Source organism: Sus scrofa, chromosome 8, assembly GCF_054392235.1.
Source record: "Sus scrofa isolate SSC_HxYL_T2T_F1_AM1 chromosome 8, Sscrofa_HxYL_maternal_Yorkshire_Landrace_v2.0, whole genome shotgun sequence".
Classification (NCBI taxonomy): Eukaryota; Metazoa; Chordata; class Mammalia; order Artiodactyla; family Suidae; genus Sus; species Sus scrofa.
The window spans coordinates 106,234,276-106,260,928 of NC_139390.1; the positions used below are offsets into that span (position 1 = coordinate 106,234,276).

Below are 26,653 nucleotides of genomic sequence, written 5' to 3' on the forward strand. Positions count from 1 at the left end.
TTTACTCTTCTGGTAAGACTTGTTCTCTCAGAGTGTACAAGAATTTTATGCAAGTGGCCAATAAAATAGAGTACAATTTCCACAAATCATTTTATTTCATCAGTACTCTTCAGATAACATTCAGTAAAGGAGAAAGGGTGTGTCTGCAGGAACAGGCACACAGAATCCAAGAGTGGTTCCAGCAGAGACATTGGCTCCTGCTCCTGACTTCAATGGAGAGGACAGAGTTTATATATGTACGATTAGGTATTGAGTGTTTCTGACTGCTTACAGTTAAAATGGGTTCATAGTTTCTGGTGGCACAGAAGGTTAAGGATCCAGCCTTGTCACTGCAGCAGCTTAGGGCTGGGGTCACTGCTGCGGTTAGGGTTTGATCCCTGGCCTAGGAAATTTCGCATGCCACAGGTGCAGCCAAAAAGGCGGGGGGGTGGCTCATACACTCAGGTATCACTCAAGTATAAAGACAAAATTTGAAATCAAGGAGAGGAAGGCAGAGCAATTCAAAGCACATTCAAATCCTACAAGAAGGATTTGATGTGTCTTTGCTGGCTGTGAAGGAGTAGGGGATCATATACAAAGAAATATAGGTGGTCTTAAAAAGGTCAAGACTGGGCCTCCGCTGACAGCTAGCAAGGAAATGAGGGGCTGTAAGGGACTCAATGCAGCCAAGAATCTGAAGGAACTTGAAAGCAAATTCTTCCTCAGAGCCTCAGCATAAGAGTCCAACCTGGCTGACATCTTGATTCTGTCTTTGTGAGAATCTAAAGCAAAACATGTTGAGCCACAGCAAACTCCTGACCTTAGCTGAAGACAATAAATTTGTGATGTTTTAAGTTACCACATTTGTAGTAATTTGTTACCTGGCTATAGAAAACTAATACAGTTATAAACATTCTGGCCCCCAAATGAGGGGAATGGAATCAGTTTTAAATCTTACTTGGAAGACTCTGTTAGGTTTCAAGGCCCCAGAATATTCTCTGTGGCTTTCCTCTCTGCCTTCTGGGATTTGGCTCTGAGTCATCCTTCCTTTTTTATGAATGATAGATCCTACTTGCAGCTGAGTAGCCTTATCAGCTCCTGCTTCCTGCCAGGAGAATTTGGGGATGCTGAGAGTCTCCTTTTATTTCATATTCTTTCTGTCTCTTTTGGTTTCAGCTCGCAGTGCTCCTATTGATAAAATATTCCCAAGTACCCTGTGGCTTTATGTGGATTCCAGGGGGTTCACTCTATTAGACAAAAGGTTCATCCACAGATTTTTTTCTGAGATAATTTCTTTTCTACTTTTGGCTTTAGCTGAGATGGCTGAAGGACACTGCTAATAAGCTTCTTAGAGGTTTTCTGGTTTTACTGAGATATAATAAGCACATAATCTCTGACCTTTTGATCTTCCCAGGGTTGCAACAAAAGGTTATATAGCCACACCCACAGTTTTTACTCTACCATACCATCAGGGGTAATCTCTTAATTTTAGCATCTTTGGCCATCTCTATAGGCTAAAAATTTCCTAAATCAACATATCCTGGTTCCTTTTTTTAAACAATCTCAATTGAATATCAAAGTTTATTATCTACAAGTTCTGCTTTCTATGTAGCTTCAAGAAACAATTTTCCTAAAATTCCCTCTGCTATATACCAAGGATTTCCATTACTCCAATTTCCAGTAACATGTCCCTTACTTCTTTCTGAGCCCTTGCCAGCAGCATTTTAGCATCCATGTATCTACCAACAGTCTTTTCAAGCAATCTAGGAGTTTTCTCTCATGCTCCTTGAAATTCTAACAGCCTCAGTTCACTGCCTGATTTCGAAATTCCTCCCACATTTTTGGGTATTTGTTATGCTGGCATCCTTGGTACCAAAGTCTGTATTAGTTTTCCACTGCTTTAGAATAAGTGATCATAAGCTTAGGAGCTTAAAATAGCTCTACTTATTATCTCACAGTTTCTGTACATCTCAAGTCCAGGCAGCTCAAGTGGGTTCCAGGTGCTCAAGGCTAAAGTGAAAATGTCGACTGGCTGTGTTTTCATCTGGAACTCAAGGTCCTTTTCCAGGCTTATTCCTGCTATTGATGGAATTTAGTTCCTTGCACTTGTAGGACTAAGATCTCCATATCTATGTTGGCAGTTGGCCAGGAGTTGGCCATTCTCAGCTCCTTGAAGTCAACTCTGCAATCCTTGCACATGGCCCTGTCCATCTCCAAAGGTAACAATGGTGCTTTAAAGCCTTCTCTACTTCAATCTCTCTGCATCCAAAAAAAAAAAAAAAAAAATTCCACCAGAAAATTATCACTTATGGTTGGGTTTACATTTATTGTGAGGCTTCAGCTGTGATTTTCATTTCTAGTTACTGCATAATCTGGGGGACTTTGGTTCCAACAGTACCTCCCCCACATGAACTTTTCAATATTAATTTCTGCCTTGGTCTTATAATGTGTCTTGATTAAAGTATTTTCTTCTCTCTAGCCTCTAGGTCTTGTTAATAAATAACAGTACCTTGTACCGCTTGAATTTCAGGAACTATGTGAGAATTTTCTCTATGTAACCTGTGTACCTCTCTGAAAGTCCTGCTTTTATCTTATCAATTACAGATTATAGACTGAAATGTCAAGTACTTACTTAGGTAACATTTCTAAGTTATTCTGGAAGCGAATAATGAATGTATATAAACAAATACAAGTAAAAAAAAAATATTCCCTATTCATTTTAATTGGAAGTTAGCCAAATTAAACTATCATGTATTATAATACCTGCTAACATTACAAAGGTTATATTAGATAAGAAATACATCTTGAAAAGATATTGTTGATGTCAGTTATTAACTGTGAAATTATTTTTGAAAAAATGTTCATGTTGATGAATTATTTTAACAATAATTTCAAACAAAATTATTAATGTTTTAAAAATTACCTAAAACTAAGCAAAGACTAATACTAAACAAATATTTGACTTCACTTTTCTGCTTAAAGGAACTTACTTCCACCATTGATGACTAAAGAAGATAAAAATAAATTGTTTTTAACCTTCCTAGATTAAGAGATTTAATTAGAGATAGAATGGCAAGTTGATTAAATCACAGCATATTTTATAGAACTAGAAAAGAGAATATTGACTTTTTTGGTCTTTTTTGTCTTTTTAGGGCCACACCCATGGCATATGGAGGTTCCCAGGCTGGGGGTCGAATCAGAGCTGTAGCTGCTGGCCTACACCACAACCACAGCAACATGGGGTCCAAGCTGCATCTGTGACCTACACCACAGCTTATAGCAAAGCCAGATCCTTAACCCACTGAGCAAGGCCAGGGATCAAACCTGCATTTTCATGGATACTAGTCAGGTTCGTTAACTACTGAGCCACAATGGGAACTCCATGAATATCGACTTTTTAATGTATTATTTAATATAAATAATATTCCATTTAAAGTCAAACAAATTATCAGTCTCTTTTCAACTATGATGTTCAGGTTTTCTGAGCCTCAGCTCCTCAAAATCCCGTTCTGTTGAGTAATTATTTTATAAATGTAAAACCCAACACTGAGAAAAATGCTAGTGTAGATGGACATATGTTTTTATCTTTTGATTTTATTCCTGTTTATTCCTGTTTAGTGATATACTGAATTTAGGAGAAGCTATTTTAATCAGTTTCATAGTTTCTTAATCTGCAATCCTGTGACATAGAAAGGCATTATCCTTTTAAAATGAAAACAGACTTGTGTATTTGTGCATTTTTTTTTTTTTTGTCTCCTGGTTGGGAGTTTATGCTTTGTCAAATTCTCAAAGATTTCCATTTGTGGTACTTAAAAAACCTGACCATAATATTTTTCACTTCATCCTTTCAAAGGTGAAATCTTTCCTCACTCCTTGAATCTGTCCTTGTGAATTTCTTTGACCTATAAAACACAACAGAATTGATTCTGTGTGAGTTCCATATCAAGGCCTTAGAAGCTTTCCAGATTCTACCTTGGCTCTCACAGAATTCCAAGGCCACCTTGCTGTGTAAAGAAGCAGCAAGCTTGAGAAGGCCAACTCATTCTTTGCAGCCAGCCTAGCTAGTGCCCCAAACATGATAGTGAAGGGAAGCCAGCTGAATGCTCCTAAATGAGGGAGCCCAGGGGAGGCCAGCAGAAGACCTATCCAGTCAATCCAGAGAAGTGTGAGAAATAATAAGTTGGTGTTTTAAGCCACTATTTAGATTATGGTATGTGATACAGCAACAGATAAGTGATATACTAAAAATCTAACACTCTACAAAGAACTGATTTTTACCACAGAAAATTTTTGATAAATAGGCCCCCCAAAGAGGATTTTAATAACATTTGACATTTCCCTCCTACTCTCTGAGTCAAAAGGACATAATACTGAGTTTCAGAAAAATGTATTATTTATAACACTTTGTAATTAAAATATTTTAAAATTAGTTTTTATTAAATAAAAATTATATATAGATTTTGTTTCCTTTGAAGAAGTGAAAGTTTCCAGGCTTATTCTATCAACACAAGGCCTCACAGGCCTAAATCCATACTCAGTTTCTCAGGGTTAGGCAGCCTCTTTTGCAAGCAATATTTGCCTTATCCTATCATTGCCTGATTTTTCTTTTTTCTTGATTTTTTTTCCTCATTGGCATAGAGAAGGAAGAAATCTTTTGAGGGTAAAATTGATCTCTGCCAGTGTAGGAAATAGAGCCCCAATTTAGGAAATCTTATTCTCTAGATTGAGAAGTAAAAGGGTTACCTTGGTTCAGCAGATTGGGAACCAGGATATATTACTGCACATTGACAAGGAATTGTATTCTTTAGTTGCCTATTAAACTTATTATTTTTCTTCATCCCAAATTCTTTCAACATTGTCACTGGAATTTCTTGACCTTTATGCAAACATATGGACTCTCCAATTTGAACTTTGAAAAATTCTCTTATGGGAGGATTCTCCCTCTGAGAAATTGATCATTTTATGAGAGTTCCCTTGTGGCACAGTGGGTTAAGGATCTGGCATTATCACTGCAATGGCTTGGGTCCCTGCTATGGCATGAGTTAGATCCTGGACCTGGGAACTTCCACATGCTCCAGGCCCAGCCAAAAAAGGGGAAAAAAAAGAAATTGATCATTTTACATTCACTGTGTCTTGACTCAAAGATAATTATATATCTAGATCATTTATTCTATATCTTTTTGGCTCTGTTTATTCTTGGTCTGAATAAATGCATATAATATGAATTTATATATAATCTAACTTAAACAGAAGGTATCTCAATTCAGTTGTCACTGATGACTTATAGATAAATGGTGTTTTTTCTTAATCCATGATTTATTCAGTAGTCCTCTGACATGAAAATGCTTCGCTTAGCTTTTCACATTCATTTTCATTAAAATGAAAATTTTAAAAATCTTTCAGTTAGCAACTCACCTGCTGTTTTTATGTTAGATTTTCATTGTTAATGTCTTTATTGATTTACTATCAGTGTAACAGAAATATTATAATTTTAAGACAAGGAGAAGTAAAATTTCCTCTCTAAGTTCCAGAATGTTAAAGTAAACAAAATAGAACTACTTGGTGAATATTAAGTTGAAGGGAAATAACCTGAGGCCAATAAAATGAAAGAAATTGACTTTCTCATGTCAGTTTCTCCCTGGGATTTAAAAAGAATCTTAATACTTTATTCTAGATTTCTAGTCTTCCGTCATTTTTTTTTTCTTAAAAAAAAAAATGATTACTGGAGTTTCCATTGTGGCTCAGCAGATTAAGAACCTGACAGTGTCTATGAGGATTCAGGTTCGATCCCTGACCTCGATCAGTGGGTTAAGGATCTGGCGTTGCTGCAACCTGCAGGTTAGGTTGTAGACGCATCCCAGATCCTGCATTGCTGTGGCTGTGTTATAGGCTGGCAGCTGCAGCTTCAGTTTGACCCCTATCCTGGGAACTTCCAGATTCCACAGATGTGGCCCTAAAAAGAAAAAAACTTCTCCTTCTCAAAGTGTACCTCTCCCAGGATAAAGTTGATTACTTCTTTTCCCACCTTCTCTGGGCTCTTAGACCACTGATTTGATTGAAAAAAATATTCAGTTTTATAATCCTTTTTTGATTGTAAGAATCAGTTTGGTGGGATTCTCACATAAAGATATGATCCTTGAGTAAACTAGTTTGCCTCCATGTTAAATATTCTAGTATTCAAAAGAAAAATTTGAATAATTTATTAATGAGCTTGTTCACCTGTATCATTCAAAATTTAGATCTCTCTCTTAGCTGCATAAGTTTCTTAATAATGTCTTCTGAGCAAATAATAGATTTCCTCTATGAAAAATGAAACCGGAATGAAACAAAAGCTTTTATTATTTAAGGTTAATCCTAAACAAAAATGTTTTATTCTTTTCAAATTTCAAAGTAGTCAAACTCTAGGCATTCAGAAATTAAATCAATGTCATTGAGTTAATGTGCTTCTGATTTGGATTACTCTCTGACACACCTTCCCAGTCAAAGCTATGTTGGTAAATTGAGAAGGCAGCTTCTGATTCTCATTTACTATAAGACAGTATGCTAGAACCAGATGCTATTTATGTTTAGAAATATGATATGGCTGTCTGACAGGCTAGAATCAGAAATGTTCCTATTGAGTAAAGGTTTCTAATGTAATAAGAAATGTCTAGTGAAGATAAATACACCTTCTCATTCAATCTATATGATTTTAAAAAGTTCACTTTTATCTCATTTCTCCATTTCTCAAATGGATAGTGTTATGTACCATAGAAAACTAGGATGGTATAAATGATGTTGTTTCAGTTCTTCAGAACTACTTTAATTGCCCAAGAGACTAGATGAAGAGAGGGACAGAGAAATAACACGTAATAATTGCAGAACACTAGAAGATTTATTATTTCCATCAGGTAGGGTTTTAATCCTTTATTACTATATAACAAATGACTCCACAACTTAGAGGCTGAAAATAGCAATCATTCTAACATCTCTTATGGTTCTGTGGTTCGACTGGGTCCAGCTGGACAATGCTTTCACTGGGCTCACTTGGGGTTCTTTGTGAGGTTGCAGTTAATGGTGACTAGGGCTGGAGTCATCAGGAGGCCCAAATAGGATGCTGGACTGGCTGGGCCTCTCTGCATCTCCATCTGACCTCAAGGCTTCTTCACATGCCCTGCTGTGTGGTCTCTCCACATGGCCTCTTCAGGAGGGCGGCCAGGTTTCTTCAATAGTGATTTCCAAGAGGTGAGCATTCCCAGGTATGACACAGAAGCTGCTGGTCCTCTTCAGATCTCGCCTGGAGTGAATATAACATCATTTCTGCCACATTCCTTTGCTCAATGCAAGTACTACCCATTAACTGATTAAGGGTGTAAATTTCATTAGGTGAGGTTCCTTGGGGGGGTTTCTCTGTCCTACCTATCTTGGACAACAGCATTCATAGTTGGAAGAAAGGCATAAAGATATTGCTTCCTTTTTCAGGAGTGTGGGGATCTATGCATGTGCCTTTCAGAAAATAATTTTAGATGGTATTTTCCATACATTTTCAATACATTCCTAGTATGGCAATTATCTCTGATAATCCCTTGCTGTGTTTCATTGTTAGAAGAACTGGCAAATGGTGCGCCTCAACCAATTCAGTTCTAGACTTAGGGTTTTAGTTATGCTTTTCTGTCTGAAGAATTTTTAAAAACAGAGGGGGCTTAATCAAAATTAACTGAATAATAAGGGATGACCTAAAGGAATAACCACATTTTCCGCTAACTGGAGAGGGCTAATAAGAAATACAGGCACCTAGATAAAACTGGTAAGGAAATTACCAATTACCTTATGGAGGTCTTTTGACATCTGACCTAGTGGAGAAAAAATGAAACAAAACAAAGTTTCTGAGAAGTTAACCGCCCTGCCATAGGTCTCTAGGTGCTGCTATACTATACAACTGTCCCTGTCTCCACCATCAATATAAATAAATATACTGGCAACTTGTGTTGGGTGGGAAGTGTGGGATTCCCAGGAGCTTCTGTGACCTTAGAAAAATGTATTCTAAGAGGAGTTCTTCCCATAGACATTTCGTTCAGTTTATTTTCACGCTTTCTAGTATAGAATATTTATCTTCCAAATATAATTTACCTCCCAGAGGTTGCTAATACCAAAGTATGCTGGTCTAGTAAGTAACAGACCTGGAAAAAGACAAGGTATGCTTTTAGAAGGGCAGAGAGACTTAACGACAATACATAAAATGACATCTCTCATTTACCTGGGAACCTATCACGTTTATAATTATGTGCAGCAAATCAAGAGATTAAATATGCCTAATATTTCACTGTAATTTGGTCAAAGAATGCACAGAGGACATGATTAAGTTATGGAAGTCCATTTTGATGAATGACACTTGGCATTAGTTTCAAATTACTATAATTATATCCAATTATTGCTATTTTTATATATAACCATATAACATAGGGGTCAGGAATATAACATTGCTAAATCAATTTCAACTGTTCCCACATACTTAAAATTAGGTTCAGAGAATGCTCCATGAATGACCTTTATCAGGATGAGAGATTTCATAAAAGGATGGTGGTGACTCTGTGGTTGATATGGACGTTTAAACTATATATGAGCTTACAGAAGAAAAGGTAGGAAAATGTAATTATGAAAATCTATTGGAGGGACATATTTTGGAGGATCCTAATTTACTTCTTTAAATTTCTTGCTGTGGAGTTCTCATTGTGGCTCAGCGGAAACAAATCTAATGCCCACGAGGACGCAGGTTCAATCCCTGGCCTCTCTAAGTGAGTTAAAGGATCGGGGTCTCCATGAGCTGTGGTGTAGACTGGCAGCTACAGCTCTGATTCGACCCCTAGCCTGGGAACCTCCATATGCCGCAGGTGCGGCCCTCAAAAGACAAAAATAAATAAATAAATAAATAAAATTTAAAAATAAACTCCCTGTTGTACTTGAGAGGCAGACAACAACACGAATTTCAGATTCATACCATCATGTGTTCTGTGGGTATAATATTGGAGTCTATTGAGAGTTTTTGCTCTAAGAGCCTGTACAATATGGTGGAGCATTGTAACCAGCTATTCAGTAACCACAGCTAGTGAGTCTTTATTCCCCTTGGCTGGTAATTCTACAAAATAAATCTTATTTTGGAGTTTGTTTAATTCTTTGAAGGAAGGGTCTGTGCCTTACACAGTTTGTAAGAAAAAAAAAAAAAAACACCTATTTTTAGGCTTGTCTTCAAGAACAGGAACAAATACAGCTGGCAATGGCACTTTTAAATGTAATGTGTAAATAAGCATTCTTCTAAAAAGTGTATTTAAGAGGGCAGTCACAGCTGAATGTTCCTAAAATTATACTTACTTTGTCAATCAAAGACTTTCTATAGTCTAGGACCATATCAAGTCCAACCAACATAACTAACATAACTTGTGCATGTTTGTGTAAGCAAGGCACTGTTATTAATAGTGGTATTAAAATAATCTGGAATGGGTTTGGTAGATCTTCCATATTTATTTACAGCTTCGGCCATGGCCATGTTTAATAGAGTGTGAGATGCATTAGCAATGAACAGAATTCTTTAAATTTGGGGGGAAAATCTGAAAGCCTACCAGCAATGACTCTTTTCCAGACTCTATCCAGATGCAAAGTAACTAACCACTTCCTTTCAAGGATACTATGCAGGATACTAGCTGACAAAACAAAATTCAACTTGATATGAGAGGCTAGGTATAGCCAACTCCATGTCTCGTTGGTAGTCAGTGAAACTTTCATGTTAGCTGATCCTACCAGGTACTTGGTGTGCTAGTCAGGTGCACTGGCCTGCTGCTTCTGCCTTTGACATGCATGAACTCACCAGGCTGCCACGTCTGAGAATCAATGGTAAATGCAGAAAATTAAAGGTAAGATATATCTGAAATATGCGAAACAGAGGCTGAGTCACACTGTAACAGAGCATATATCAAGTAGGCTGAAAGCTTTTGTACAATGAACAGAGTTCTTTAAATTTGTGATATAATCTGAAAGACTGCAGGTGATAACTACTTAAATAATTACTTTGTCACAAACTACTGTGTATAAAAGAGATAAGTAAGAGGATATATTGTGTAGCATAGGGAAATATAGCCATTGTTCTGTAATAACTTTAAATGAAGTGTAATCTATAAAAATATTGGATGTTGTACCCCTCAAACTAATACAATATTGAAAATCAACTCTAATTAAAAAAAAAATTACTTTGTAAATAAACTTGGAGTTTACTAGTTAAACTAGAGGACTAAAATGAGCCCTCTAAGTTTTCATAACATTTCATTTAAAATTATTGAAACTCTAAAATCAAAATATTTGTCTTTTTAAAGTATTGTAATTTCTGAAAACAATGGAAGATATTGAAATTTATCTCTACCAAAGAAAGAACTAAATGTATTACATGATAACAGTACAAATACTATAAAAGACAGTTATCAAATTTATAATTGGGCTTTGGAATATTGCAACTTGGGAAAATCATTTGATGGAGCTCTGATTTTAATTGGATAAAATTATATTTTGTATCCAAATATATTAAAAATCAGAAGACCTATAATTTTGAAGCATCTAAATTAATTGAAACCACCAACATAAATATAAAATTTATGAGTTTTGTCTTGTAAAAATATTTGCTGAAATGTGTTACTCTGAGTTTTAAAAAAGACATATCCATAAAAAGATCTGAGCTGAAAAATTTGTATATTTCAATATAGAGATTAGAATATAGTTTATATGTATATATTTGCTTTATCAGAGTTTGCTTTGAAGTAACTAGGTACCTTGGCATTTATAGATAAAGGTTTCAATTAAAAATATTATGGTCTAGGAGTTCCCGTTGTGGCGCAGGGGAAATGAATCTGACTAGGAACCATGAGGTTGCCAGTTAGATCCCTGGCCTTGCTCAGTGGGTTAAAGATCTGGTGTTGCCGCGAGCTGTGGTGTAGGTCACAGACGTAGCTCAGATCTGGCATTGCAGTAGCTGTGGTGTAGGCCAGCAGCTGTAGCTCTGATTAGACCGCTAGCCTGGGAACCTCCATATGCCATGGGTATGGCCCCATAAAGCAAAAAAAAAAAAAAAAAAAAAAAGAAAAAATTATGGTCTACATTAGTTGAATGTATCAATAATTTCAAATTTATGCAACCATGACGATTTCAGGCAATTTTATGAACAAATTAAAAATAAGAAAAGTCATTCAATAAAATGCATTCTTTATATTTTTACATCAGTATTTGTTGGGTGGAGAAAATATGCTAAGAAATTGATTAAAGTATGTGAGAATGTATCGAGAGTAATTACTCTGCTTATACCATTCTTAGCATTCAGGTAATTGATAAAAAGACATTTTGTAAAATTTGGCATATATATGTTTTTACATGTAGAAAATATATATAATTTTTTGACGGTGGGGATTTCAGACTTTAGGTGAGACAGTAATCTAATCTAGAAGTTAGAAAGAGCTTAAAAATATCATTGTTTTACATTAAAAATTGGTGAGATAAATGGATATCCTGAAAAGAATGGCTAGAGCAGTCCCAAGTTTCTTTTGTCCTGTAAACAGCCTCCCAGACTTGAAAAAACTGTGTCCATCCATCTTTATAATCTGCTACTATGCCCAACATAATACTGTATGCATAGAAAGTGTCTAAATTAGTGATTGTGGCATGAAAGAAAGAACAACCCTGCTTTCCATGCAGGGAACCTTGCTACACACCTATAGAGGTGTGTAGAGCATATCTCTGCTTTTCAAAAGTTTTTCTATTAGGGAATGCAAAAAGCCATAAATGAAATGGGATTAAAAACTTTAAAAAAATTCTAAATTAATCTGAAGATTAATTATAGCTTAGTTATTGCTAAAGTTATTTAAAACAGTATTTCATGATGGTTAGTTACCTTAAAAAACTAGGCTCACTAAACCAAGAGTTTCTGTAACTCCTCTCTCTAATGGGCAGAAATTATTTTAATCATTGTATTAGCAAACAGACTATCCATGATATACATATTCCTTATTTAAAATTTTTTTCTAAACATTATTTTACAACCATGAAACTGAAGGGGTCATCTTTTCCAAGGACAATAATATATGGCAAACAAGTGGTAATTAAAATTGCTTAAGCAAACATATAAAAATTGTATCTTTTTAAAAATAATTTTTCATCACTAATTCTGGAGAATTTATATTCTGCCATTTTTTGCTTGTGTTTTGGAAAAGAACTTCAAAATTCAGAGCAAATGCATTAAAGTTAAATATTAAGATCAACAAACCTCAAATGCCATGGGTAGTCTGGCCATAGCCCATTTTTCTAGTTAAGAGTGACAGCTATACTTTGAAATTCCTAAAAACATATGGGAAACTCGCTTAACATTTAAGAAACAAACACATTTAAATTAATGGAGAACAGGAGGAGAGCTCATGGTTTTAGCACAAATAATAAAATAATAAAGACTACATTTTCTACCACATCAGTTGACAATGCTTTCCCAGCAGAAATTTGGAATTTGAGTAATCCAGGTCCACGTGAATGCAAAAAACTGGCTTGTCTAGTTCAAAAGTAACTGCCCTGTGGTCAGGTTCTCTAGGACAGTTCATCTGGTTCTGCATTCTGACCTCGACCATGGTTTTTTTTCCCCCTCTGCGGTCATCAATCCAAACATGATTGCTTACAACCACTATCCGGTGGAGACCCCATAACGCAGGTGGAAGCATCCTCCCATATCCCTATTAACTTTTATTTTTACAGCCTTCTTCCCAGTCCTTACTTGATTTTCTTAATCCCAGGCCGAAAAAGTAAAAGCATCACCGCAATTTAATAGATTGAAAGGGGACCCAGAAGACTGAGGAACAGGACGGACATCCAGTGGCCTTTGTGGACAAGAGGCTTAAGGGAGTGGCAAGGGGTAATTCTCCTAGCTCAACTGACCCTCTAAGCAGCGGTATGGCCCCCAAAGCAACGACTCTCTCAGGCCTGGAAGACAAAGGAAGGCTCAGGGCCGAGTGGTGACGGGGTGGGTGGGGGCAGCGACTCGCGTGAGCTCGGGGACGTGAGAACGCAGCCCCCGCCCTCTTCTCCGCCTCCATCCCTGAGACAGGCGGAGCCGCCGGGCCGCCCCCAGAAAGGTCTCCCGGCGGGGCAAGCAGCGAGTCCCAGGAGCCCGCACACGCCCAGGCACGGGCGACGGCGGGACTGCGCCGTGAGGGCGGAGCTGGGCGAGAGGGCGGAGCCGGCGGCCGAAGAAAGGCCGAGCGTCCGAGGGGGCGGGGCTTGCGCCGGGAGGGCGGGGCCGAAGGCGGGGCGGAGCCGGCCGGGTCCGGGGCTGCCTGAGACAGTCATTGCCCTGGCGGCGGCGGCGGCAGCGGCGGCGGTTGGCCAGTGGGGGTTGGGAGGAGCGCGGCCGAGGCTGCTGGGGCAGCTGGAAGTGGCACTTGCCGGGGGCCAAGAGAGGCTCTGGACCCAGGAGCGTGCTCCGGGCCGGGCTGAGGAAGCGGCTGCAGCTGAGTCCGGGGAGCGCTGGCGGCGGCGGCTTCTCAGCGAAGCAAGTGCCTGAGGCTGAGAGTCCGCAGCGGCGGCGGCGGCGGCGGCCGGGACCGAGGTAACCGAGGGGCGGCGGCGGCGCTGGAAGCGAGGCCCCACCCTCAGGTCGGAATCTCGGGGGCTGGGGTTGAGGCTCCGACCTGACCCACCCACCCTTTCCAGCCTTCGGCCGCAGACCCTATTTCTCCGGTGGCTCCGCTGTGGGCCGGGCCGGGGCGGGAGCGGCGCCCGGGGTGGGGGCGCGGAGTTGGACACCTATCGGAGGCGACCCCTTATCAAGGATTGGCGAGGACGTCGGGCACCCCCTCCCCCTTGAAAGGACACACCCCAGTCTCGAGGCGGGGCGGGGTGTCGAGGCGTTCCCAGCCTTCTGGAAGGAAGACCTCTGTGTGGAGGCTACACCTCCGTCCTTGGCCTCTACGAGGTGGCCCCCCTGTGGCTCCCTGGGGCTGCTGAACCCGAGGGAGGTTCCCGTCTTTGGGAATCCCGGAGTTCCTTTTGTCTATCAGCTGAAACTAGAGGCCGGAACTGTAGGCAAACACCCACCAGCCCCGAAGCCCTCTACTCCTTATCCCTTTCCTGCCTGGAAGGAATTCTCCCAGGCAGCCTTTTCTCCGGTCACAGTAGATTTCATTCCTTACCCCATCCGAAACCTTACTCTTTGGCGCAGAGGAAGGAAAGATTCACGTTGTATTGGTGTTTGGATTTATCATTCATGTAAACTCATCTCCCTCCTCCCCTCTTTTTTTCTTTTTAATCCATTTCCATCCAGCCGCAATCCTGATAATCATCTCCAAAATTTTGCGAACTATCAACAAAGAAGTGTGGCTGGTCAAGTAAATAGACCCCTTGATTGGCTGGTCTGTGCAAGTTAATAGAGCTTTTTTAACGGCGCTCTTCTACCAAGCTAGTCCCAAAGACCTTTCTGGCTAGTTAAGGATGTTACTGCATGTGAATAAAGTGTTCTTTTCTCCTTTCTCCAGCGAGATTTTAAAAATCTAGGGTAACTTGATTCAGATGTAGCCGTTTGGGAAGCCTAACTATAGAGAAAGGAAAATATAATTCTGGTTTTGGGTTAGTTGCCCAACTTTTTAAAAGTGCCAGAGATGAAGTGTATGGATTTTTGATATTAACTGGTAAATTGTATTCTTTGCTAAGTAGGCTTTTAGCCTGCGGTATTTTGCACTAAGATTTTTTTTGTATATTTTATTTGAGTGACTAGGGAATTACTGATTACTTGGATATCTTAAACCGAGGAACCTGTGGGCAGGTTAATCAAGAATCTATCTTAAAAAATTGCATTTAATGAATGCTTTGAATTAAGAAGGTGTTAACAGTGGTTTGTCATTTTTGCCACGTAAGAGACCATAATCTGAAACAGTTCTCTCCCTCGCAGTTGCCCATATTTCAGAAACTGGCAAGGTCTCATACTTGGAGTGACTGTCCTTCAACAAGAAGTGTAGCACTAACAATCTACTGTGTAAATTCAATCTCTTTGATAGCATTTACTATAATGGACACCTCTTCTGGATCCAATTTTCAGATACAAAGTTAACGCTTGAAATCTGGAGAAGCATTTTGTACAGATTGAAAGATTGGGCTTTCTCTTTAGTTTTCCAGATGTATTGTCTCATCTACATACTTGAAACATCCACAATCACTTAAACTCCACATGTAACCATGGAGTTACTCGACCCATCAAGATATAGGAAAAGTGTTGCCAAGGTTCGGAACCAGGCAGTTTTCCACCAGTTCCGCAATTAATATAAACTAATATATTCTCTGCTGATTATCAAGAATAAAGAGCCAAGTAAAGTCATGCACATTCTGTTGGCAGACGGACTCTGTGGCTGTTGAATTTTACTGTAACTGGTTATTACTGTGTCATTCAAAGTCAACTTAATGTGCAAGTTATGTCCTAATGGATGTAAAGACCTTGATGTATCCAGATTCTAGCAAATGTTGAAGATAAGAAACCTATTATGACTAATCCTTGGGAAGAGAAAGTCTGCAAAATGGCTCAAACGAGTTTACTACAGGGGAAGCAGTTTTACTGTAGGGAGTGGGTTTTCCACAAGCTTCAGCATTGCCTCCAGGAGAAAACTAACTGCTGCAACAGTGCTGTCAACACACAACCCCTAGTAATGAATTCTGGGAATAATGCTAGTGTTATCTCTGGAAAAGGAGCTGCTTGGGGTGTATTATTGGTAGGAGGGCCTGGCAGTGGCAAGACAGCCCTTTGCACTGAGCTCTTGTGGCCAAGTTCACCTACAAGCTTGCAGAGAGGTTTACATCGCCAGGCTTTGGCTTTTCACTTCTGCAAAGCCCAGGATTCTGACACTTTGTGTGTTGGAGGGTTCATTAGAGGTCTGGTTGCCCAGATCTGCCGCAGCGGACTACTCCAAGGATATGAAGACAAGCTAAGGGATCCAGCAGTTCAAAGCCTCCTACAGCCCGGGGAATGTGAGAGAAACCCAGCTGAAGCATTTAAAAGGTAACTATGAGAATGTCATGGTGTTCTGTTTCTATGCAAAGATTAAAGTTTTTTGTTTTTTTTTTTGTGTTTTTTTGATTTTTGACTTTGTGGGGTACTTTTACTACTGCTGGATATTTGCAGATAATCTGCTCACTTTGAATGCTGAAGGAAGTAAAATTTAAGCTTTGTATTGTGAGGATATCCATTAAACGTATGTCTTTTACTTGTTTAATAACAGAATGTGAAACAAGAAACTTAGTTTGAGAGGTGTGATATTCTTGCAGACTTTGTAATGTGTAAGGGCTGTCCACTAAAACTCTGGCAAATAGGGCAAATCTGCTATTAGCTATCAAAATCAGGGTTAGAACTGTTGTATCATTCCTAAATTAAGGAGGAAATTTTTCAGGCAATGCCTGTATCACAAATATGGCACTCTAGGTTTGATGGGCAGGGTTCAATATGGAATCACTGTGTATGGAGTCATAATGTAGTCTTGACATTACTTTTTTGGAGATAATATCACTAGTTGAAGAACTGAATTTTCATTTCTTGTAAGTAATTTCATGAACTATGGATTTATTGAAACTTTAGAAAATGTTTCAAAGGGCTTAGTCTGAGTTGAACTTGGTCTAACTAAATTATGTAATTATGCATTTTATTGGGATTAGTTATGTTAAATATTTATAATCAAGCCCTTTAACTATATTTTTGATATATTCTGATCATGAGGAAATCTTTCTTTATAGTATCAGAGGTTTTCTTTTTTTGAAAAAATATCCTTCTACTCAGATGGTTTTTCTATAATTTGTTTTCCCCATGTGAACTTTAGTTACTAATTGAAGGGAAATAAGCAAATAGAACTGTGCTTAAAAACCACACCAGACTTGATTTTCTGATTGACAGAGGAGCTGATCATTTAGTATTTCCACTTGGGTAGGGAAAGTCTAGACTTTACTTGAGCCATTTTGGTGCTCTTAATCTTCCACTAGATCTTTCAAGAACTTAGGTTACTTTCTTTTTCATTAAGGTAATGAATCATTAAATAAATTAGGTAACTTTGGTATTGGAACAGCTGTTTCTGGGAGTTCCCATTGTGGCTCAGCGGTTACCCAACTCAACTGGCATCCATGAGGACGCGAGTTTGATCCCTGGCCCCGCTCAGTGGGTTAATGATCTGGCGTTGCCGTGAGCTGTGGTAACAGACGCGGCTCAGATCCCAAGTTGCTGTGATGTAGGCTCTGATTGGACCCCTAGCCTGGGAACCTCCATATGCCATGGTTGTGGCCCTAAAAAACTAAAAAAACTTGGTTCTGATAATCCTTAGAGCTACATTTCCTTTACAACTGAAGTAGCAATATAGTTGAATGCAGACATGAGAATGCTGTTAAAAGTTAAAAAGAAATATTTTTACATAGTCTGAGGCATTAGATGATCTAGGCCTCTGTTTTTGGACAAATACTTAAGATTTTATTGTAGGTTTTATTAGTGCTTGATTGACTTGTTGAATAAGTCCTTTTTAGAATTTTAATAGGAATATATTTTATTTAAGCAGGAATAGATGTAATTCAACAAGTAGACAGTGGAGCAAAAGATCATTATTCTCAAGGAGTTACAATATTTTGAGGCAGACAGATGGAAGTAGTTAATTATAACATGATGGGAGATGAAATATAAAGAAAGAAAAATAATTTTCCTTTCTTTTGACAAAAACAACCTCTTAAGCCAGTCTGTATATTATTACTTTCTTAACATCTAATACTTGGTAATATCGATGGCTTCATAGGTCCATATGCGAAACTCATGTCAATTTAATAGAAGATTGATAAAGACAAATCTTAGTTCTTCACAGATCCACAAATTCGAGGCAATTTCAGAGTGATTCACTAATTAACACTTTATCTACTTTTCTTCAGTTTTACTTCCTAATATTTTATCCCTATTTTTTTTTACCCTCATACTAGATATAGTAGGTAATAATACAAGCTAATTTCTTACATGAAGTCACATGTCTCAGTGTCAACTTGGTAATTTTTAGTTTTTCGAAATCATATTTTCTTCATGATAATTAAAAAGTACTGAAAGGAATTTGTGTTAATATAGCTGAATATTGATTGCTTCTTTCCTTTCTAACATGATAGAGTATACTCTGTTGATTCTGAGATTTAGTTGTCAAGAAATTTCTTCTGACATCCATTCATTTGTTCTTATAGCAAATACTTATTGAGAGCCTTTTGTGTTTTAAGCACAGTTCAGCTCAAGATATTTCCTGAGAACTGTCTGTGTGTTAGAATTCAGCTGTAAATAAATCAGTGAGTAGAACAAACAAAATACCCTGTCTTCATGGAGCTTTAAGTTCTTACACTAATATTTACCTTAATTTTGTAAGAAGAAGTAATACTTTGGGTAAATAAGTGCTAGAGTGTTCATAGAACACATGAACATTTTAACATTGATGGAATTATATCATCTCTAAAGGAAATGATGAATGAAGATACATGAGTTTCTTCTTTTTTTTTGGCATACCCGTAGTATGTGGCATGCAGAAGTTCCCCAGGTCAGGGATCAAACCCAAGTCATAACAGTGGCTTTTGAATGCCAGATCCTCAACCACTAGGCCACCAGGGAACTCTGAAGACATATTAATTTTTTATTTTTGTTCCAGTTTTATTTATTTATTTATTTATTTATTTATTTTTGCTTTTTAGGGCCGCACGTGTGGCATATGGAGGTTCCCAGGCTAGGGGTTGATCGGAGCTACAGCTGCCAGCCTATACCACAGCAATGCCAGATTCAAGCTGCGTTTGCAGCCTGCACCACAGCTCATGGCAATACCGGATTCTTAACCCACTGAGCAAGGCCAGGGATCGAACCCACAACCTTATGGTTCCTAGGGGGATTAATTTCTGCTGTGCCATGACAGGAACTCCCAGTCTTCTTTCTTAACTGGTTAAAGTGCAAAGCTGTGGTTGCTACATTTAGAATATACATATTCTAAATATACTCCCCCCCCACACACACACTCCTATTGATGCAACTAAGGTGATGACAATTACATTTTTACTTGTTTTGAGAACCAAAGGCTAATTTCATTCTGCCTCCCCTTCAGGCTCTTATTGCAAAACTGTGTGGTGTTGAATTGTCTTTTCTAGTGTCAGTGTTAGAGGTAAGAGTTTCTCAGTAGCCCTATAATTATAAAACAAATTCTAGTTATTTTTGACAGAAGGATTAAGGAACTGAAGTTACAGAATGAGGCTCGGGCTGGTGGTTTTAGGTCTTGCGACTGGCTTACAAGCACAATTGAAGATGATCATTTTGTTCAGCCAGAAACTTCTTTCTGCATCTTGCTCTCCACGTCCTCCAAGGGTCTTTTTGGAGATTTAAATGGATGTGGAATGGAAAAACAAAGCTTTGTTTCAGGTGATATCCTTCTCTTTTATTTCTGGTTAACAGTCTGCAAGGCCATGTGTGAGTTTTCCGTGTGTGGTGTCAATTTTCGTGGGTTGAGTAAAAGATTTTGTTCTGAGTAGTGTTGATAGGAATTAAAGATCTTCAGGGTACCACAAATTAAGTGTAAATGGAATAAACTTATAATGAAGAATTAAGGGTGAACTACTTTGAACTTTGAGAGTTTAGCAGAAAAGTTGTGTTAGTGGTAAAAGGCAACAATGGCTTGTTAGAAAAGGATTGGGACCTGGAAGACTAAACTCTGACATTTTTTTTTTTTTTTTATGTTGAAAAGGAATCCTTGAATGGTGAAATTTTCTTTTTAATCTTTTTATCTCCTTGAGCATTTTATAGTCTTTGACTTGTAGCTCTTTAGATTTTTAACTTTTTTTGTAATTATTTATACATACATGTTCTCTTATCTCCTCTATTAGGCATGTGTTTCATGATATTATTCATCATTGATTAATATTTTACATTTACTTTAGGGCTTTGAACAGCACTTTGCACATTATAACTGCTAAATGACTATCATTTGAATGAGTGAATACTACTACTTACCTATCTAGAATATGTTTAACCTAATTGAAGGACAGCTGAAGCTCTTCTATAAGAAAGGAAATTGAAATGTTATACCATTTAGGTCAGTTTTAAATGCAGACTAGGCTTGTATAGTGATTACTAATTTATTAACCTGCTATCTACTCTTTAGCATGTATGAATATGGCATTGGTCCAGATAGTTTTAAGTGGCCAGATGTCGATCTTCTGTGTCATCTGGCTCCAGGTTTTTTTGGCAGACTCAACAAGAGGCAGAGAATAGAAGGGGGACTGGAACGTGTATTTTCTTCTTACTTATCCTCAGTTGTGGGGCAAAATACTCTCTTTCCTTATCTGTCTGGTATATCTAAGACTAAGATAACTATCATTGTCTAGTCTTAAAATATTGTCAGAAAAGGGAGTGGCTCAGTGGAAATGAAAACGACTAGGAACCATGAGGTTTCGGGTTTGATCCCTGGCCTCGCTCAGTGGGTTAAGAATTCGGTGTTGCTGTGAGCTGTGGTGTAGGTCACAGACATGGCTCGGATCTGGCGTTGCAGTGGCTGTGGTGTAGGCCGGCGGCTACAGCTCTGATTTGACCTGTAGCCTTGGGAACCTCCATCTGCCGTGAGTGCACCCCAATAAAAAAAATAAATAATAAATAAATAAATATTGTCACGGAAGTTCCTCCCGTGGCACAGCAGAAATGAATCCAACTAGGAGCCATGAGGTTGCAGGTTCGATCCCTGGCCTTGCTCAGTGGGTTAAGGATCCGGCATTGCTGTGAGCTGTGGTATAGGTCACAGACGTGGCTTGGATCTGGCACTGCAGTAGCTGTGGTGTAGGCTGTAGGCTACAGCTCTGATTAGACCCCTAGTCTGGGACACCTCTGTATACTGTGGGTGTAGCCCTAAAAAGACAAAAAGACCAAAAAAAAAAAAAAATACTGTTGGAAAAAAAATGCTCTTGTTAAAATGTCTTTTTGTTCATACTTTGAATAAGTGTATCAATATAACTTTTCAGAATTAAAATTCTACATCTTTTAGTGTAAGAGTGGCGCTTTTCACTGAATTGTCTGTTGTTTCTAGCTCTTAATTATGTCATTTTGACTTTAACATGGACTTCCATTCATTTAAACCCTCCCACTTTTCCCTTCCTAAAATCTTTTCTTTCTACCCTAGATGGCCTCGCTTTCTTTTATAATGCCTAGGTGCTACTTCCTTTGGCTCCTGGTACCTTTATCATTTGCTGAACAAGCCCTCAAAGTTTAATCACTTCTGCTGTAGTGGCATAACATAATGCTTCATATTTATATTGCTTAACATCAACCATGTTCTTAATTCTACTTGGCTTTTCTTTTATTTACTTCTTGATAACTTTGTTGTTGTGGTTTTTTTTTTTAGTTTAGTTTTGTTTTTTTTGACCAGAGAGAGTTAAGTGGTGCCTTACAGGTTAAATGTTTTTTATCCAGTTCAGGAAATTTGACACACCTATCCAGATATGGGGGTTTTCTTGAAAAAAATTGGAAATCTTGACAATATTAGGCTCTCATTCTTTTGAAGTAATAATCTTGTGTACTAAGTCTGCTGTATTTATATAGGGCCTATACATTCTTTTTTTTTTTTTTCTTTTTTTTTTTTAGCTTCTTTAGGGCCGCTCCCACGGCATATGGAGGTTCCCAGGCTAGGGATGCAATCGCAGCTGCAGCCGCCAGCCTACACCAGAGCCACAGCAATGCAGGATCTGAGCCGTGTCTGCAACCTGCACCACAGCTCGCGGCAACACCAGATCCTCAACCCACTGAGCAAGGCCAGGGATAGAACCCGCAACCTCATGGTTCCTAGTTGGATTCGTTAACCACTGAGCCATGACAGGAACTCCCAGGGCCTATACATTCTAATTTGATTCAGTCTTCTCCAGTGTTTCTCTATCCCAGATCTCTTCATCTATTTATATATGACAGCCTGGCTCCAATGGGCATTTTCAAATATGAATATGTTTTCTGTTTCTTTGAGTAAAGAAACACCATACCTTTTATCTCCAAATTTTTATCCCCAAATTTGCTCTCATATTATCTTATATTTATATATAGAAGTGCTGCTACTTCTTCCTAGTTACTTCATTTCTTCTTGCTGAAATCTGACCTCTGTGTCTACTTTTTTTTTTTTTTTTTTTTTTGGCTTTTTAGGGCCGCACCCATGGCATATGGAAGTTCCCAGGCTAGGGGTTGAATTGGAGCTGTAGCCACTGGTCTATGCCACACCACAGCCACAGCAACATGGGATACAAGCTTTGTCAGTGACCTACACCACAGCTCATGGCAGCACCGGATCCTTAACCCACTGAGCACAGACGTGATTAAACCCACACCCTCATGGATCCTAGTCGGGTTTGTTACTGCTGACTCATGATGGATACTCCGTATAATAGCTTCTGAATCCACTGCTCAACTTGACTTGAGCCTTAGATAATATACTTTATTTATTTTTGTCTTTTTGCCATTTCTTGGGCCGCTCCCGTGGCATATGGAGGTTCCCAGGCTAGGGGTCTAATCAGAGCTGTAGCTGCCAGCCTACGCCACAGCCACAGCAACTTGGGATTCGAGCCGCGTCTGCAGCCCACAGCTCACCACAACGCCAGATCCTTAACCCACTGAGCAAGGACTGGGATCGAACCTGCAACCTCATGGTTCCTAGTCGGATTTGTTAACCACTGTGCCATGATGGGAACTGCCAGATAATATACTTTAGAACTTTTTTTATTGTTCATAATTTATTCCATTCAGAATCCCCTGTCTGACTATAACGACCCTTCCTCTGTGTTCTATCCAATGAGGCTTTCTTGCTTTCTTAGATATTCTCTTTTTGTATATATGCCTTCAATAATTTTATTTATTTACATGGCTACCAATGCTAATGTCTACTATGATAGCATCATGTCTAATACAGTAATCATATGTGTATCAGCAGCCTTCATTCTTGATTCATTCTTGATTCTCTTCATTCTTAATTCAGTGTATATCTTTTCACTGGAATGTCCCTCACTTATCTTCCTGTGTTCAATCCAGCATCTCTTTTAGCATTTCTTTTCATTGACTCATTCATTCCTTAATCAGATATTCAGTACCTGCTATGTGATCTAATGTCCAGATAACAGAACTAAAGTGAGCCAAACAGGACACTGAGTTAGGTATGGGGAAATACGTTGAATAAACAATCACAAAAATAAATGTAAAAATGCAGCTTTGATAAGTGCAAAGAAGGTGGGACACAGGCTGATAAGAACACATATGAGTCTTGATCATTATCTGGGGTTCTGGGAAAATTGACTCTCTTCATCTCAGTTGTTCTGTAATTTTATTTCTTAGACCCGTTCTATTTAAAAGTATAGTCTTAAGATCAACAATATTGGCATCACCTGAGAGGTTATTAGACATGAAGACTCTCACATCTACTGAACTGAATCTGCGTTTAAACAAAAATCCCTGAGAGAATTCTGCACACATTGAAGCTTGAGAAGCACTGCCCAGGCTAGATTCTAGAGTTTTCTTTGACTATTTTCTAGTATGTTTCTCCATTTTTTTTGGAATGGTCTTGAATTCTTTTACCCTAATCTAGCACCTCCTAGGTGCTTTACTTAATCTTAGCCTCTCTGTATTGTAATTCATTTTGGTTACAGTTGGCCAATTCACCCTAGTAAAACAGTGCTTCATTTTTAGGTCATTCCTCTGAGCTTGTGATAACATAAACAACAAATTTAAATTTCTCTATTTGGCTTTAAAAGCTCTTCGTAATTTAGTAATTTCATTTTTTAGTAATTTATTTCTGTTCCATGAATATTTTTTCTTAATGTTTAGTGAAAACTTCATAATAACATAATAAACCTTCATAATAAGCCTTTTGTTTGTTATGTATGTTGCACATTTTTTAAGTTAGTTTTTTGCCCTTCAGTTTGTTTTTAAGCAATTTTGCTTTTAAAAAAAATCTGTGAAATAGAATCGTTTCTATACAGTGAAATGGTGTGATTTTTTTTTTGAAATAAGACAAGTAAATACTTATTTTTCTCACCTTAAAAATTCTGATTGGCTTTCTGTACCCTTTAGTTGTACTATTGCTCTCTTTGACTGTGCTATACATAATTGTTTTAAATTTCAAACCAATTTCTCTCTCTCACATTATCTTAATCTCAGAAATATCTCTAATGTCATTTTTTTCTCCAGTACACATAGTATAGCTAAATACAGTATTTGGTAATAAAGTAGAACTTGAAAATGTTCATGTAATTACTTAATAAAAATAAATATTAAGATAATTATATCCTACTTATGAGTTGAAAAACTCTTTAGAACATTCCAAAAACTGATGACCTTTTACAGTTGTGACTCATGATTTGAATATATAGAAACTGGTTGAATTGAATTATTTGCTTTTGTTCTTCTCTCCATGTATCCTTGGTCTTTGCCATAAGATACTGCAGATCCTTCTATTTGCAAAGTGTACTTTTCTGCCTTTTTATTTTGGTTCAGTCATGTGATTTTTCTTTGGCCATTGTGATTTTAGTAGACACGACCAAAACAAAGGCTCAAAATGTGCCTGAGTGATTGAGCTTGTCCTCCTTGTGCCTCATTGCCATGAGAAGAATGTGTTCTGGCTTCAGCTTGCTGGTCCAAAGAGGATGAGGGTGATGTGGACCAAACAGACCCAACCTGAAACTTGACGCCAAGCCTAAAGTACAACACACGGGAGGAAGTATAAATGATTGTTAAGCCACTGTATTTTGCGGTGGTTGTGGCATACCACTGTAGTGGAAATAGCTAACAAAACAAAGTCTATGGAAATAATATTTCAAATAGGAAATCGTTACTTTTCATCAAAAATCTAGGAGTCCTCACTGATTCCTCAGTTTCACACATCCCCTACTCAGTCCTTCAGCTACTCTTGTTTTATATCCAAGATAAAACAAATACAGCAACTTTTTTCATCTCATTGCAGCTACTCCCATTACCCTTGAAGTGATGTCCTAGCTGGTATTGTTGCTATTGTCCATTTTATCTTCCCAAAGCAGTTAAGGATATCAGATCTTGTTATATTTGTGCTTAAAACCTGCAGATAGCTTTTTATTACCTTCAGAATAAAATCTAAGCTTTGTAGGGTCTAGCCTTTGCCTGGCCTTTGACTTTAGCCTATGCTATTTTCAGCCTTGTTCATTGTTCTTCGTCCACATTGTACTAATTATGGTTCTGAAAAAGGTCATGTTCTGGCCAACAGATTTTTATATGGCTCCTTGCTCTGGTATCACTTAGGTGTATCAGCTTTAATGTTGTTTCCTCAGAAAGCTTCCCTTGTCTACTGAGTCCAGAAGTCTCCCCCCACTCAATTTCTTAAATCATCCCCCTTTGCTTTCTTTATTTCTTAATTTTCAGTGTCTCTTACGATTGGGAATTATTTTGTGCACTTGTTTTCTTTGAGTCTCTGCCTTCCTTCTGGAATGAGTACTTGTCTGTCTTGTACCTTTGTGTCCCCAGGGCTTACAATATAGTAGAGACTCAGTTTTTCCTGAGTTAATGAATAACTATATTTTAATTTAAAAGACTATAATTTTGTAATGTTGAAAATTTGTATTGGTCAATCATATTCTGTTTTGAAATATTCATTTTTTGTGAAATAATCTATACATATAGATTATATAGTTAGAGATGAAAAGTATGTTTTAAACCAGTCTTTATGATGATTATATTAGTATCTTTTACAATTCATGTTGAAATTAATTTTTATCAAATGGAGAATCTTTTTAAGAGCATCAGATTTATATTATGTGATATGAGTCATATGAGGTCATCTCTAATCCATAGTTTCATCTGTAGAATTTCTGTTATTCTTTCAGATTGTCATTTAAAATTCATATTCATCTTGAAAGGAGAAAAAAATTTTACAGCTCAAATCTCAGTTAACATGTTGATTAAAATGCTACCTTAGTGAGAAAAGCAACTTGCAAAATATGGACTTCATAGGAATTGAAAGGGAAAAAATAATGGCATGAAAGTGAAGAGATTGTTGTAGAGAAGAGAATATGATAGGGGCTCCTACCCCCAAAGTTTCAGATATACGGGAAAGTTAATAAAACAGAAAAACAAACATGCATGTACCTACTCATTTTGCCGTATTTTCTCTAAATCTGGGTTTCCTGTTTCTGTTTACAGAAAAAATAATCCACATTTAAAGCCCTCCAGGTATCCCTTTTTATTTCTGATTTATTCAGACCCCACAGGTGACCCTCCTGTGAATTTACTTTTTATGCTTATGTAGTTTGACTAGTTTATATGTGATTGACTACATAGGGAGATACATATACACATCTGCTTGTTACGTGCTCTATCTAGTTTTATATAGTTTTGATTCCATATCAGCAATTCTCAAGCTTTTTTCTTCTAGGTCCCCTTTCTACTCTTAAAAATTGAAGCCCCCAGAGAACTTTGTTTATGTGGATTATATCTATCATTATTTGCTTATTTGAAATTTAAACTGATAATTTAAATATCTATTAATATATTTAATAACAAATCTATTACATATTGACATAAATAACACTTTAATGAAAGAATAACTGTATTGTCTAAGATTCCCCCCCCAAAAAAACACTTAAAAAGTGGCATTGTTTTACATTGTTTTCC

At 37.8% G+C, this 26,653-nt stretch overlaps 2 protein-coding genes and 1 long non-coding RNA gene across 8 annotated transcripts in view; 2 read left to right on the forward strand and 1 right to left on the reverse strand.

The window, feature by feature from the left end:
* LOC106504728 (uncharacterized) overlaps nt 1–26,653 on the forward strand; it is a 689,957-nt gene that overhangs the window by 457,657 nt on the left and 205,647 nt on the right. The gene's annotated exons all lie outside the window — the stretch shown is intronic.
* LOC102159784 (uncharacterized) lies at nt 7,123–14,158 on the reverse strand. Its single transcript, XM_021100545.2, has 3 exons — nt 14,108–14,158; nt 12,913–13,779; nt 7,123–7,255 (listed from the first exon to the last, which is right to left on the reverse strand). Exons 1-2 carry the CDS (start codon nt 14,156–14,158, stop codon nt 12,952–12,954), a joined length of 879 nt encoding a protein of 292 aa, XP_020956204.2. The 3' UTR covers nt 7,123–7,255; nt 12,913–12,951.
* Nucleotides 13,293–26,653, forward strand: part of ANKRD50 (ankyrin repeat domain containing 50) — a 45,199-nt gene continuing 31,838 nt past the window's right edge. For 2 of the 6 annotated variants that reach the window (XR_014813072.1, XM_021101614.2), the window contains exons 1-2: nt 13,293–13,582; nt 14,921–16,018. Coding sequence is in view for 4 of the 6 variants with exons in the window: in XM_021101614.2 (XP_020957273.2) it covers nt 15,507–16,018 (512 nt within the window). In the remaining 2 variants the exon portion in view is untranslated. Of the gene's footprint in view, nt 13,630–14,920; nt 16,019–26,653 lie in introns of all 6 variants that reach the window. The other 4 variants (XR_014813073.1, XM_021101615.2, XM_021101612.2 and 1 more) reach the window with 3 other exon arrangements.